This window comes from Labeo rohita, chromosome 10 (assembly GCF_022985175.1).
Source record: "Labeo rohita strain BAU-BD-2019 chromosome 10, IGBB_LRoh.1.0, whole genome shotgun sequence".
Lineage (NCBI taxonomy): Eukaryota > Metazoa > Chordata > Actinopteri > Cypriniformes > Cyprinidae > Labeo > Labeo rohita.
In genome coordinates, this window is record NC_066878.1 from 92866 (window position 1) to 109084 (window position 16219).

Consider the following 16219-nt stretch of genomic DNA (forward strand, 5'->3'; position numbering starts at 1 on the left):
CACAATTACCTGTGCCAGGTGTCAACAAAACTCCCTGAACCCTCTTTTAGAACCGCAGCCAAAAGCATCAAATAAGAGAGATGTGCATTAACTAAATCACAGTGACATGAAATCCAAACCAAACATACTGTAGTTGTCCTCAACAAAGAAGCCATTGAGACTCACCCGCCTGAGGGGAATATCATTTGTCTTCTACATTGTTACTGAACGGGGTAAATCAACAAGATCCTTCAGATGAGAACGTAAACGAAACATCATTTAGAATCATGAGAACTCTGAGTTTGTTTGTTTTTATGATAGCTGGTGTTTAACAGTTTAGATTTGCTACACTCTTAAAAGTTAAAGAAACAATGGTTCTATAAAAAACTTTTAACATCAATGAAAACGTTCCACTGCATAAAAGGTTATTTATGAAAGAAGGTTCTTCAGATCTTCACACTAAGAAAAAAAGTTCCTTTTAAGAACTTTTCAACAAAAGGGAAAACAATGGTCAAACTTCTATTTCGCAACCTTTATGTGTAAGAGTGTAAGGTGCAACTTTAAAATGGACAGTGTTTGAGCTAAGTATCTAAATGTGACCCTGGACCACAAAACCAGTCATAAGGGTCATTTTTTTTTAAATTGAGATGTATACATCATCTGAAAGCAGAATAAATAAAAGCTTTCCATTTATGTGTGGTTTGATTGTACAGCACAATATTTGGCTGAGATACAACTATTTGAAAATCTGGAATCTAAATACTGAAAAAAAATCACCTTTAAAGTTGTCCAAATCTTCACAGAACACGATCTTTACTTAATATAGTAAAATGTTTTTTGGCATAAAAGAAAAAACAGTAATTTTGATGTTTTGTTGGCTATCTTCATCATAGATGACAGCATTCAAAATATGTTGTAACAAGACTTTAAATGTCTAACTGGAGATAAAATCATAGCAGGTGGGTCTGCATTAACATCCCCCCATGAATATTTACGAAGAGATGGAAAGTTTGAGCTTTCGGATCCTGCGTTGTGATTGGTGATGGTGGGGATTTATGAGCCGTCAAGCTCAGCTGAAGATCTGTATAAAGCTCAGGTTGTCATCAGCCTGAAACACAAACCCACAGAATCAGCGAACGACTCCTGCTTTGAGACTTTGTTTTGGTTCTAAGTGCAGACATGCTCCTGAAAAGCGGATTTGTTTTACTCCTCGTTTTGGTTGCATATGCATTTGGAACAGATCAAGAACCTGCACAACCAAGACGAGCACGATTCTCAGCCAACAGCCCTAGTGAGTATTATTTTCTTAATTGAATTGTCATTTGGCTTCTGTTTTTTTAGGAGTAACTATGGGCAAATGTTCAGAAATGCTTGGTGGTTTGAGGTTGTATGTTCAATTTTTAGAACTTAGATTGCTTCAGGACTTACTATCTAGTAAAAAATTTCACTTGTACAGTTCTTTGAATAAAAGTACCTCCAAAAAATGTATTTTTCTTCTTCCTACAGCTGATGTTGCCCGCTGTCTGAACGGAGCTCTCCAGGTGGGCTGCGCAACTTTCGCCTGTCTGGAGAATTCGACCTGCGACACTGACGGGATGCATGAGATCTGCAACGCTTTCCTCCACACTGCTGCAGTTTTTAATACAGAGGTACAAACTCTCATTAACCTGAATCATGTACTTAGCGAATCAAAATTATGGCAAATTGTTTTGCAATGCAAGTCATATTCGTTTTTTTTTTTTTTTTTCAGGGTAAGACGTTTGTGAAAGACAGCATCAAGTGCATCGCCAACGGTATCACCTCTAAGGTCTTCCAGACCATCAAACGCTGTTCCACCTTCCAGAAGATGATTGCTGAAGTGCAGGAGGAATGCTACAAGAAGCTTGACATCTGCGAAGTGGCCAGATCCAACCCTGAGGCCATTGGAGACGTGGTCCAGGTCCCCAGCCACTTCCCAAACAGGTATAATAGCGTACGAACTTGTTTGGCGTGCGTGATTAGTCCATTAGACATAAAGAGATAGTAGACGCAAATGAAAATTCGGTCATTTCATTAAAACAGTGTGATTCTTTTTGGTTTACATTCAGTACTGCCAAACCAACTATACACAACAATATAAATATAATAAAATAATTATAAGGTGTTAAAAATAATAGGCATCCACTACACAATAACTAAGGCAGTACATGTAATAATACACTCTCCACCTTGTTTTGCAACTATTAAGTTATTTTCTGTGAATGTGCGAGACTTACGATTCATTAATTAAAATAAAGTGCACTAAAGGGTAAAACTATTTGGGCTTCAAGCCAGTGTACATTAAAACAATAAATTTAAAATGTAAGATTTATGATAAGAAACAACAGATTGCAATCCACCTTATTCTTCAACGCGAAAATGTGCGAGACTTCCGGTTGATTAGCCGAAATAACGAGAAGAACAACAACTACATTAACTGTAAAACTGTTTGCACTACAAACCAGTGTGTTCGTAAGTATGATAATACATTAAAACAACATGGTAAGACACACTAATTTGCAATATCAAGCAGCAAAACAAGTTGTTTTTATACAGCTAAAAATAGCTGGACGTGGATGAGACCAGAAGCCAGACCCATAAAATTTATGTCAGAAATAAGGTGGATATTAAGTAGCATAATGAGCTGTCAATGGAAGCAAAAAACAATGGAAATCTGGCATATTTGAGTTACAAATAAATGCATCTGTTTTTGCATTAAAAATAAGGTGGACAAGTCTTTTGGCACCAAATGATAAATTTGTATGAGGAACACACCAGTTTTAAGTTAAACTCATTTTATGGTGCTATATTAAGGATTTTCAGTACTTTTTGGAGCTTAACCAACATAACTCTGAACTGTTAAATGAAAAAAGAGCTATAAGTAAAATTCTTCCAGGTTTCATTAATCTTAGAAAGATTAACCCCATACAAATATGTAGGCTAAATGTAAATGATGGCAGAATTTTACAGTATGGAATTGCTAATCATCATATTTTGGTGTTGCAGGTACTACAGCACACTTCTGCAGAGCTTGATGGAGTGCGACGACGACACCGTGGAGGTGGTGCGAGCCGGGCTGGTGTCCAGACTGGGACCTGACATGGCCACGCTCTTCCAGCTGCTTCAGAACAAGCCCTGCCCACCTGAACCTGCTGCCGCTGGTTCTTCTGGGATGGAGGGTCACACTGGCTTCCGCTGGCCTCCCATATTCAAGATCCAGCCCAACCTGCGCAACAGGGACCCCACACACCTCTTCGCCAGGAAACGCTCAGTGGAAGGGAGCTCTTAGAGTTGCACACGACTGCATGTATTCACGACTCTAAGTTTGCATCATGCGTCATACGCTGATGTGTATAAGTGGAAGATGGTAATTAGTAATTAGTGCATTAAAACTAGTTTTATTATGGGACACAACAGAAATCTTTGCTTAGTTCACAAAAAACAACAACTACTTGATTATTTTATTGCATTACATTAAATATACATGCCATTGTCATTTATAGCATAAAAATGTTTTAGACTCTTAATATTTATTACATTTTTGGTTATGCCCTAATGCAAAAGAAGCTAAATGTTATTATGAAATTTTGAAAAAGGAAAACTGTCACATCAGCCAACTTGTAGTGACAGGGCAGAAGTATTTATTGGTGTACACTGAAAATAATTTATATTTATTTTTCCTACCAAATGTAATTTATATAGTATATTATTGTTTATTGTGACCTGAGTCTGAAATGAAAGAGTCTTTATTCATTAAGAGAAAAACAAACAACATATTTCTGGATATGTTTCAGATATGTTTCCTATGCTGGTCATGGGAAATATTATATATGACTAAAAAGGACATACTTTGTTCATGTTAGTGATATTGTATAGTTGATGTGCTTGACTAGAAATAAAATGTCCTGACATACTAAACAGTTTCATCTTTCATTGCTTACGGTATGAAATTTGTCCATGATGTGGCCAGTAGCAAAACTGTTAAAATAGGTTAATAAAATGGTAATGTTTACTCTACTCACAAGAGGGCGCTGCTTTCAAACACATTACGCGCTTACAATTTACCACACAAAACACTCTTGTTGGAAAATCATTTGATTCCTTGTGGTCACACATTTCTCCCAACAACGAGCCGTAACACTAAAACTGTATTTACATTTACATTTACTTTTTTTTTTTTTTTTTTTTTTTTTTTTGGTTACAGAAGGAAATTGTCTTGTATTAGAACTGCACAATTTAACTAGCTAAAAAAATGTGTACTAAATAACCCAACCCAAATGCTATGTTAAACAAATATTGAATTAGTCTTTTTCAGTATAAAAATATGTATCGCTGATTGCCTAAATGACAAAGCTGTAGTTTGGTCAAATGATGCAAAAAGTGTGAAATGTTTGGTCAAATTATGCAAAAAGAGTGACTTTTTTTTAAAAAAAAAAGATATTGGTTAGGATACATAAAATGCTAGCAATAAAAAGAAATTTAATTATTTTAATTATTTATTTTTTGGTTAATAATTGAATTTAATTGAACTTAATTATTTTAGGGAATTAAATTGTATTATTCTATTACAATTAAACTACCAAAAGCGTTAAAAGAAAAAAATTATCTACAGAGGACAAAAGAGTCCATAGAAACATTATCAAATCATATATGGAAAATTATAAATGGAAAACATTAGCCACATTCAACCAAGCCATTTCCACCCCATAAGGAAAAAATTATAACATGAAAAAGTAATATTTAGGGGATGAAAAGTCAAAATTCTTACATAAAAAGTTAAATATAAGAATAAAACTAAAAATTGTGGCACAAAAAGTCTACATTATGATATAAAAGTTTTTGTGTCATAATTATGATTTACCAAAGCATGATATTTTCTTATAAAAACATATAGCGTCGTGACTAAATCATAATTATGACATAAAAAGTAAAAAATTATGACAATGAATAATTTGTAATATTTGACAAAAAGTCATAATATGACTTAGTATCTCACAATTTTGGCACAATTGTTGTCATAATTTTGACATTTTATCATATTTTTCTTTTTTCATTATTTTAAACTTTTTATCCCATGACTATAATTATAATTTACCAAAACATGTTTTCTTTCTTTAATTTATATTTTCTATGCTGGTCATGGGAAATATGATTAACAAGCACATATAATTTGTTCATGTTGGTGATATTGAATAATCGATGAGCTTGAATAGAAATAAAACTTGCTGATATACTAAATAGCTTCATCTTTCATTGCTTGCTGTGTGAAATTTGTCATATTTGTCATTTTGAACTTTCATCTCATGATTATGACTATAATTTATAATTTCTTTGATTTATGTGGCAGGAATTGGTTTCCAGTGAGGAGTGGGTGAAGACACAATTAATTTATCTTGACCATGATCCTTTGCATTAAACTTCATTACGTCATTGACAAGAAATGACTGTAACCGCACACTTTTCTAAAACAAAATCCAATTTCCAAACTTCCCAGAATCATTGCCTAAGACAAAAGTGGTGTGGTACTGTTTCCTAACTGAGGGAGAACAAATAAACATCTAATCAAGTGATCCTAGAAAGCAAGTAAAACGTTTCTTAATTTGCACTTGGGTGTTTTGCGGGCAAAAGGAACACATGGGTAACAACTGGTATAAACAGACAGACGATACTGTTATTATCCTATAAAGTTACATCACAAAGGCTTTTAAATTTAGTCTTATGCGCATAAATGATGATGGGGAACGAGCAAACAGACCGATCAAGTTACAGCTGCCAAAAGAATAAAGATGTCTCTTTTACAGCTATAAAATATGAACACCCTCTCATTCTGAGGACATCTCATTTTAGGACTCATTAAAATGTGATTTATTGTTCCATGCACATTGTATCATAGTCAGACTTGTTCAGTAAAGCTCTTATATTCTTTCACTAATAATATAAATAGATTGTTTGCTGTCTGTTCTAATGATTGCTAATGTTCACTTATGTACTTGAATCTGCCTTGAATATTTAAACCAGCCTGTCCTATTCTTACCTGGCCTCCAAGTCTTGGCTGAACAATCGTTCTCCTAGGCTACCCTGGTGAAAAAAACCAGCATATGCTGGTAGGTATGTTTTGTTGCTGGGATGCTGGTTAGGTAGGTTTTGATGCTGGTTTAAACTGGTCCTTTGCTGGTTTAAGCTGGTCCTTTGCTGGTTTTTGCTGGTCATGTTGCTGGTCAAGGACCAGCATGAACCAGCAAAGGACCAGCATAAACCAGCAAAGGACCAGCTTAAACCAGCATCAACACCTACCTAACCAGCATTCCAGCATCAAAACATACCTACCAGCATATGCTGGTTTTTTCACCAGGGTATCTGGATATCCTGACGGATCAAAAGGTGTCAGCACATCAGCCCTGTCGTAAACACACAAAGACACGCAGCTAAACAGGTGTCATGACACCTTGACACCGAAACCATGAGAGCTTAGAAAAATAAACACAATGAGTGACGGTGTCATCACCGGCACCCGAAAGCAACGACATCTCTCAAAACACTCAGTGTGTGCAGGGAATATAGAAAACGTTTTGTTAAATTATTTAAATAGAGGAGACTTTGATAATATCAACAAGAGGAATAACAAAAAACGACTAAAAAGCACATTAGAAGGCAAGCATCACGATTACACAACAAAACTAACATTACAAACTAACATCAATGTGTAAGCTTCAGAGTCCACGTTTGAGGTGTGTATGTGTGTAATTTATTCATGATTACTTGTAAAGCTCAATCGTTATTTTACTCATAAATCAACACTTTTCATTTCTGAAAAGATTACTTTCTTATTTTTAGAATTAAAGGTGCGGTCATGTTTACCGTTGCGGTTTTTGGCGGGCGAAATCTAGTCAGGAACCGACGTGTTGGGGAAATACGCTGGAGGACGAAGATTTCCCACGCACTTTTGCAACGGGTTCAAGTTTGTCACCTGAATTTGACCACTGACCGGGAAGCTTCTTGGTTTTTAACGTAACTTCTGTGAGGCGTGCATTGTGATTCATTAATCCACCTTATTTTTTCCATAAGAGCGGCGTCGCCATTTGTAAATTTTGTGGGTGTGGCTTCCGGTCTATCGGCATCCAGCTATTTTTAGCTGTACAAAACAGCTTGTTTTGCTGCTTTATATCCCAAATTGGTGCGTCTTATCATATTATTTTAATGTATTATCTTAATTATGAACACACTGATTTGTAGCGTAAATTGTTTTACTGTTTACTCCATGTTGTCATTCTTCTCATTATTTCCTTATAGCGCAAATGAACTGGAAGTCTTGCCCATAGGCATACTTCCACTTTAAAGAATAAGTTGGATAGATAATGGACTGTTTTGAGGCCCTCAACACCACCATTGCCCCTAATGCATTGACTGTTTTGTTTGGCCTTGTCCCAGCTTCAGGTGTATCACCTACAGTGCGCTGTGTCATTGCCTTTACCACTTTGTTACCTAGGCGTGCCATCCTTCTTAAATGGAAACATGCCTCTCCCCCTTCACATGGGGAGTGAATACAAGAGGTATTGCAATGCATCCACCTTGAGAAAATCAGATACTCTTCCAAAGGATCATTGAGATCCTTTTATAAAATATGGAGCCCTGTACTGGGTACTATTGAGAATGCTAATGTAACATCTGGACCTTCTCTTTAGAGACTTTGTAGGGGACCATTTGACTAGACCATATTTTTATTTATTTATGTAGGTATTTATTTGATTTGTGTGTGGCCTTTGGGAAGGGTTGCGGGTGGGGTTTTATTGCTGTTGATTTGTTTTGTTTCTCATTTGTCTTTTGTTTGTTTTTTCGTATCAGACATTCCATTTCATTGTGTAACTGAGGAAATACACTTTATATGTCTGCAAAACGTAAAAAAATTTGAGAAGATAATGGACTGTTTTGTCCACAAAATGTAACATTGCTAATGTAACATCACTTTTAACAAGTTGCTACGTAAGGACTACATTAACGTAGCTACGTAGGACTATATTTTTAATGTACACAGCATATTCAGAAATTACATATTAGGTATGTTATAGAACAAATTGTGAATGTTTTTTCAAGTCCTAACCACATATGCCGTAATAATAAAAAAAATTGCTAACAAGTTGCTAAATAAAGTTTATAACTATGTTTGTATGTGCTGACAAAGCAGTCAGGCATTTACCAACGTATTAGCAATGCAATTTTGTAGAACAAAACAAGTCTCAGTAAGTAATACTAAGTGCAAAACTTGTTTTACCTAAAAATCTAAATTCACTATTGTAAAAATCAATAGGACATTCCAGAGGCTTGAAAATGCTGATTCTTTTCCGATCTAGGACAACAATCTGACCTGATCCATATCACATAAGCACAACAATCATTGAAGTTCCATTAGATATGCAATGCTAAGTCTTTAGCCTACAACTTGGTAACATAACACCTTTATGGAGCCCAGATAATTACATTTGTTTACTTAAATCTTTGTCTAGAGGCCGTAGGTTGTAATGACAGCACTGTCGCTGTAAGAGCACTTGAGTCATTTATCCAGGACTTTCCTGGACCATCTGTCAAAGGTGATAATGGTGGATGGTTAATTGCACCTCATGGCCCATTAGCTGCTCATAAAGGCAGGTGTGTAGTCCATAGATAGCTTTTACAGGGGTGCAATGGCACAAACAGACTGGCAGATGTGACTCCTAACGGCTCCTATTTCCAGGCATTAATACAATTATGACCCTTTCCTGCCAAAAGCAACAAGATTACTGAGATTGAAAAGACAAAGATCCTAAAAGGGTTCTGATGGATCAAGCAAATAAGAAACATCCTATTCAAGACACTGTAGCTTAGCATCTCATGCCAATAATAACTTTAAATGATTTACATTCTTTCTATCTATCTATCTATCTATCTATCTAAAAATCTGCTTAGCATTAATCAAACATCTAAAGACTCGCCAAAGTGCTTCAGCTGTCTTGTTTCACTGCCGTGAGAGTTTTTCCTCCTGATATACAGCCTGATGCTGCTGTGTTTGCTCTTGCTGTTGGCGTGGTTAATCGATGAGGGGCCGGCGGAGGGGAAAAACACTTTCTTCTCACCGTTAATCATGTGCTTAGCTCTCGTTCAAGCTTTCAGCATGAGCAGAAGGTTTGCATTTAAGTCAGCAACTTCTTATGCACATCTGCCCTTCCAACAACCTCTGGCCTGCAAGCAGAGATCTTTGATTCATCTGTCATGTATATCCTACGTGCGTGAGCTACATATACATTTGCGAGCTTCAGATCACATTTTATGTATAACATTTTTTATTTATATTCCCACAGGAAAGGCAATATCAGTCAGCTTATTGAAAGCCTGAATATAAGTGCATGGCCACAGCCTCGAAATTCACATCAGGACATACATAAACAATCACACAAGCATCAAAACTCTATTCGAGAAGTAATTTGCACTGTTCCTCACAATCCTGTCATATAAACAAACCCTGTTTGAGAATTCATCTTAAAATAATGAAGAAGCTACAGACATGCTATGCTTTAAAACAGGTGCTAACAGATTGTCAACCACCATATTCCAGCTGTTTCATATTAATAGTTACTAAACATTCATTCACACTGGGGGTCAACCGATTATTGGCCTGGATGATTATCGGCACAGATTTTTTTTTGGCATTTTTATCGGTCATTTCCAAAACAGATTTAAAAATGCTTTTATTAGAGCCCATGTTATTCTTAATTTTGACATTAATTTTGTACACCAGACATGTATATTGGTTCAAAATATCGGTTATCGGTCTGTAATAATCGGCCCTGAAACACACATATCGGTCGACCCCTCAACCCCTAAATTCAACTTGAATTTAGTGATTCAAGACATCAAACAAACGGTAATTACACCTTACGATCGTAACAGCAAGCAATAAGTAACAGATTTCATTTGTAGCTTATTTCAACAGTCTCCCATAATCTATGCGATCCTCTAAACAGGCACGAGATGACATTTCAAACCATAAGTTATTAATTTTTCCACATTGAAAGAGAAAATGCAAAACAATCACAACTAGTCAGAACATATTTGACGTTTAAATGTGAATTGTCTAATTTCTGCACGAATAGCATTGCCAAACGGCATAAAATAACAACTGTTTTCCAACAGGTCTCTTAAACATTTACTCCGATCTGCCATTGGTCGAACAAACAGATAGTCCCCCCCAAATTCAAGCTATTGGTCAAGCCAATATTGCTATGTTGAGCAGGTCAGGATCAAGCATATAAATGTTTTGAGAGTGCAATAGTGTTTATAATTATCAGGTAATCAACCTATCACTGAGATGCAACAAAGTATTTGAACATCTTACACACTTCATTCTTAATATAATATCCTATGATTTTGGACCATTGGGATTTCATTACTGCAGTAATAGAAACCAAGCAACGATGAAATGCTGCTTGTCACTGCTGGACACAATGTTGGGGATCATGTTTGAACAAAAAAGGGAATAAACAAGCTCATACAAAAATAATAATAATAATTATAAAAGTAATATAGAACCATATTGTTTATATAATTTCATATTTGTACAATTTACAAAGCCAGCATACTCTACTGGGTAATACTTGAAATTATTTCTCCACCCCATTGACTTTTGTTGGCCTTGACAACCATTTTATCCTCCTGTGATGCTTTTTGAACATCTTATTTGAGAGGATTGATCCCTCAATCCATGGACAACAGTTTGATAGTTTCCCCACATGAGACTCTTTGTTCCGTTCAGTCTTGTTTTTGAGAGCCTGCTGGTATAAACGTTTCCTCCTGCTTGCGTTTCTGTGCTAGAACGGGCCAGGCTGAACTCTTCAGTCTCTGAGCCTGCAGAGTTTATGAGACTAAGAAAGCAGAAGGGTGTAGAGAGATCCTCTATGAACATACATGGAGGTCCAGGCGTTCTCTACTCTCAGCGTTTTTTGAAGGATCGTACAGTTTGTTGTGGGGGGACTGTCGGAGGGATGCAGGGTTCTTCGGGTGCAGATTCTCTTAAAAAGACTGAGTCCGGCTCGGAAGAGCAGGTGGAACTTCGTTCGTTCAGGATGACCTGAGAGTACATGGGCTCCAAGGGAACCGAGAGGTCCAGATACTCCTGCAAGGGATACATATACATTAATAAGTCATTCACAGAAAGCACTGCAATGAGAACAGTGAACATTTTCATCCCAGCTGGCAGATGGAGCAGCATATTTGCATTTTGGATACAAGCTTTTAGTTGTTGGCTGTGATACGTGATTCATTTTGAGTGGGATGCTGATTTGAAAGATAGCAACCTATGCAGTCTGCTGGCCTTACCTGATTGGATATCATGGACAGAGTGCGATCAAGATCTTCTACCAGCTGTTTAAAAGTTGGCCTCTGTGTGGGAACCGCATGCCAGCAGTCTTTCATCATCAGGTATCTGGAAAAAACAACACATTGCATAACTCATTATGTGAAGACAACATAAAATAATTTATTTTTGTATTAAATCTTATTGTGGACAGTTCTGTTTTTTATTCTAATTATTTTTTTAAAAAAATAACTGCTAAAGTAACCAAAAATGGAAAATATAGAACCTTTCAAACTTGTATTTAAATGGTGTGATTTATTTTAATAATGCAAAAAATTGAACTGTATAATATATCTAAAATAATATATACATATACATATATATATATATATATATATATATATATATGTTTATTATTAAAATAAATAAAAATATGTAGTCTGTTTTTGCGTGATTTAAACTCAGAAATGTGACTTTTTTTCTCAGAATTGCGTGATCTAAACTTGCAAATCTGGCTTTTTTTTCAGAATTGCATGATATAAACTTACAATTCTGACTTTTTTTTTCAGAATTGTGATATAAACTCACAGTTATGCCCTTTTTTCTCAGAGTTGTATATAAACTCACAAATCTGACTTTCTTCCTTGCAATTTTTCAGAATTGCATAATAAAATCAGGTTTTATAATAAAGCTTTAATAAACTCATTTTAAAACAAGTTATGAAGTCATTTTTTTCTCAGAATTGTGAGAAATAAACTTTTTGTTCAATTTTGAGGGGAAAGACTAATATGTTCTCAAAACTGCACATTTATATCTCACAATTCTGACTTTATTTGTCAGAATTTTGAGTTTGTCTCACAATTCTGAATTTCTGAAACTTGCAACTGCGAGCTTGTAACATGCTATTCTGAGAAAAAAAAGACAGATTTACAAGTTTATATTTTGACTTTATAACTCATTTTACAGTGAGTTTATTAAAACTTTATTATAAAATTTTATTAAAAAAACTTTGTTAAAAAAAATTAAATAAACTTGAGTTTGCGAGAGAAAGGAAGTCAGAATTGCGAGATGTATCTCTGACTTTATAACTCGCAATTGCGAGTTTCTCACAATTCTTAGAATTATGAGATATAAACTTACAATTGTGAGGTAAAAGCTCGCAATTCTGACTTTTTTCACACAATTCTGACTTTTTATTCAGTGCCAGAAACAGGCTTCCACAGAATGGGCCTCTTTGTTCTAAAGAAAAAAAGTCTAGGAAAGAAAATAAATAAATATCATTACAAAACCAACCAAATAAATAAATCTGATACGTTTCACTCAAAAATGTTTCACAAGTTTTTCACATTAGGAATGTTTTTGTTTGTTTCCATTTTTAAAAGTTTTAAAGATTCTATTCAATCAAATTAAAAGAATCATCTTTTAGTCACAAATTATAATGTGCCGTACATCTCCTGAGTGCAGGCTGAGGGTCTGTCCATGCGATGACCTTCTCGCAGTAGCTTGAAGAGCTCTTCCACAGGCACTCCTGGATAAGGCGAGCCCCCCAGAGTGAAGATTTCCCACAGAAGAACCCCAAAAGACCACCTACAACATGAGATCACTCAGTAAATACCAAAACACAACTAAGAAAATGTACTTTAATGAAGTAGGAGTGCTGAAGATATACTGGAATTGAAAACATATGAGCTTTCTTACACGTCACTTTGATGTGTGTAAATCCTGTCAAACAAAGCCTCAGGTGCCATCCATTTGACAGGCAGCCGGCCCTGAAGAAGAAATATAGACATTCGCTTGTCATATATTGACTTTAAAGATAATAAATATGACTATTTGAAGAACTGACTGCTTACATTTGTAGTCTTCTTGTAGTAATCTATGTGATGGACATCTCGGGCCAGACCGAAGTCTGCTATCTTCATTACATTGTCCTCTGTAACAAGTACGTTGCGTGCTGCCAAGTCTCTGTGGATACACTGTTGAGACCCAAAAATATTAATTTCAGCCCACATTTTGAGGATTTTTTTTTTTTAAATACATCACACAATATGCCAACAATACCTTTTTGGATGCCAAGTACTCCATGCCACGAGCCACCTGGTAGGCACAAGAGACCAAGTCTTTAATAGACATGCTCTCCACTGGCACCTGGTCGGGATTGTAACAGTACTCCATGCCATGTGGTCGACGGGCACGCAGATATTCCCGCAGGTTTCCTTTAGAGGCGTATTCCACGATGACGTAAAGAGGGCCTGGAGGAAGGAAATAACAGGGTTTTAAAAGAGGAAATCCGTGTAGTGTGATCCAACATTATCTTGTGCCGTGTGATTGTAAAAATCCTCAGATGGGCTCTTACCATCCTGGGTACAAGCTCCGAGCAGGTTGATGATGTTCTTGTGTTTGCCAATCATCTTCATCATCTCCATCTCTGAGATGAGGTCAGAAAGGTCCTTCTCAGTGGCGTCAGCTAAAAAAAAGAAAATATGCAAAATGTTGATGAGGTCTCGTTCTACATCTGATAAATAATGTGGTTTGGTCTTAAAGTCTCCATGAAATTAAAATTGAAGTTATACGACAGTTTGTAAGTCCATGTCTTTTGGATCTGCATCCCAAAAAAAAAAAAAAATCTAATTTAGTATTTTTATCTGATTTTACAGAAAATAAATACCTTAAACTTAAAATAAAGAGAATACATTGAAAAAAAAGTTATTAGTATTACTACAATTTTATCCTTATTATTAAATATAATTATTTAAATAAATATACAAATATGATTATTTGAATTTTGTATGATTTAAAAAAAACCTAAACCTTAAAATAAAGAAATATATTGGGGAAAATATTAGTAATGTTAGTAGAATTTCTATCCTTATTATAAAATATTGTTATTTAAATAAATACATAAATATGATTATTTGATTTTTGTATGATTTTTAAAGAAAATAAATACCTGAACCTTAAAATAAAGAGAATATATTGGGGAAAATATTATCAGTATTATTACAATTTTTATCCTTATTATTAAATATTATTATTTAAATAAATATATAAATTGATTATTCAATTTTTGTACAAGTTAAAATAAACAATAAATGCCTAAACCTTAAAATAAAGAGAATATATTGGTAAAAATATTATTAGTATTATTACTATTTATATCTTTATTATTAAATAATAATATTATTTAAATAAATATATAAATATTATTTTAAATTTGTCAGATTTTTCAGAAAATAAACACATAAACCTTAAGATAAATAAAATATATTGGGAAAATATTGTTAGTATTATTACAAGTTTTATCCTTATTATTAAATATTATTTAAATAAACATATAAATATGATTATTGCATTTTGTAAGAAAATAAATACCTGAACCTTAAAATAAAAAATAAAAAATATTCAGATAAATATTATTAGTATTATTTCTATTTCTATCCCTATTATGAAATATTATTTAAATAAATATAGAAATATGACTATTCTAGAAAAAATTAAATTAAATTCTGGACATATATTTTGCAAAAGAACATACATTTCAGCATCTTCACTGCAACTTTAGTTATGCGGTTGGGCTTGTCTTTGTCCAGTCCAATGGCTTCGCCCATCACCACCTGACCAAAGCAGCCTTCGCCTAGAGGTTTCCCAAGTACCAACCTGTTACAAACACAAACAAATTGCAAAATGATGTCTAGCTTGACCCATTTACAGAGGAAAGTAGTGGATGCGCGGTGTCCGTACCTCTCTCGGGGCACCTCCCAGCACGGGTCCTGGGGCAGCTCGTACTCAGACACCCCTGACAGCATGGGCGTCCCGCTGGAGGAGAGTCGTGAAGGTCGGACCAACATAACACCAGAGTTCAGAGAGGAACTGGATTCTACCGACACCTGTAGAGTGAGGTAGCAGAATGGTGGTTTTTAAGGGCCTTCAAAAGGATACAAGGGCCTTTCTTTGGACAGCAGTACATCAAAGCTCTTATCTGTTACCTGTCTGCGGAGAGGAATGCTTTTGGCCAGCTTATGGACAGCCAGCTGGCTGTTGAAGTCGCTCTTTTTTGGAGGAGCTGCGGACTTTGACGATAGTGGCGATTCCAACCATGAGGAAAATGAGGAAGAATCCAACGCAGTAGATCAGCACCTCCAGGTAGGACTGACTAGGGACTGCAGAGGGAGCTGTTGGGGCTTATGGGACAAACAGAAGGCTACGTCAGTATTTTATTTTATGTGTTTTTTTTTTGTTTTGTTTTGTTTTGTTGGGGGGGTTTTTGCATTATTTTAAACTATTATGATTTTTAGTAATATTTGTAATTAATTTTTTATATATGTTTTTAGTTTTCATTTTATTTTTAGTTTAATTTTTTTATTATTTTGTTATGTGCTTTTGTCATTTAAATGTTTTTTTTTTTTTCTATTTAGGCTTTATTAATTTTTCTTTTAATTTTAGGTTTAGTTAATGATAATAACCCTGTTTTGTAAGTAGTATTTTGTATAGTCTTTCTTGTTTTCAGAGAAAATGCATTGAATTGTATTTATTTTAAGTATAAATAATAAAAAATAGTGAGTTTTATATGGAAGCCAGTTTCCGCCACTGAATCAAATTTTTTTAAAAAGTTATTGCGACTTTTTCTCACAATTCTGGCTTTTTTCGAGTTCATATCCCGAAATTCTAACTTTATGACTCACAATTGTGAGATAAAGACAGAATTGCAAAATGTAAATTTGCAACTGTGAGAAAGTCAGAATTGCGAGATGTAAACTCAGTCGTGAGTCTGAATTGTGAGATAAAAACTCGCAATTGCAAGAAAAAAATTCAGAACTGCGAGATGTAAACACAACTGTGAGAAAAAAATTGTAATAGCGAGATTCCTAGAAAGTCAGAACTGCAAAATGTAAACTTGCA

At 34.9% G+C, this 16219-nt stretch overlaps 2 protein-coding genes across 2 annotated transcripts in view; one reads left to right on the forward strand and one right to left on the reverse strand.

Annotated features, from left to right (window-relative positions):
• The first annotated feature begins 1076 nt into the window (after positions 1–1076).
• On the forward strand, positions 1077–3920 carry stc1l (stanniocalcin 1, like). Its single transcript, XM_051120387.1, has 4 exons — positions 1077–1270; positions 1486–1628; positions 1730–1941; positions 3004–3920. Exons 1-4 carry the CDS (start codon positions 1159–1161, stop codon positions 3284–3286), a joined length of 750 nt encoding a protein of 249 aa, XP_050976344.1. The 5' UTR covers positions 1077–1158; the 3' UTR covers positions 3287–3920.
• Positions 3921–9314: 5394 nt separating this feature from the next.
• The window catches only part of fgfr1b (fibroblast growth factor receptor 1b), a 30657-nt gene continuing 23752 nt past the window's right edge, over positions 9315–16219 (reverse strand). Inside the window, 11 exon segments of the mRNA XM_051121486.1 lie at positions 9315–11140; positions 11344–11449; positions 12770–12907; positions 13019–13089; positions 13174–13296; positions 13382–13572; positions 13677–13787; positions 14856–14977; positions 15062–15207; positions 15307–15375; positions 15377–15501. Of these exon segments, the coding sequence (XP_050977443.1) occupies positions 10958–11140; positions 11344–11449; positions 12770–12907; positions 13019–13089; positions 13174–13296; positions 13382–13572; positions 13677–13787; positions 14856–14977; positions 15062–15207; positions 15307–15375; positions 15377–15501 (1385 nt within the window). The 3' untranslated portion in view covers positions 9315–10957.

What these genes read in the sequence shown, in the direction of transcription:
- stc1l (XM_051120387.1), top strand. Translation starts at nt 1,159, where the DNA reads ATGCTCCTGAAAAGCGGATTTGTTTTACTCCTCGTTTTGGTTGCATAT. An exon ending in CTGCAGTTTTTAATACAGAG is followed by an intron (nt 1,629 to 1,729) that starts GTACAAACTCTC and finishes TTTTTTTTTCAG; the next exon opens with GGTAAGACGTTTGTGAAAGA. An exon ending in CCCAGCCACTTCCCAAACAG is followed by an intron (nt 1,942 to 3,003) that starts GTATAATAGCGT and finishes TTGGTGTTGCAG; the next exon opens with GTACTACAGCACACTTCTGC.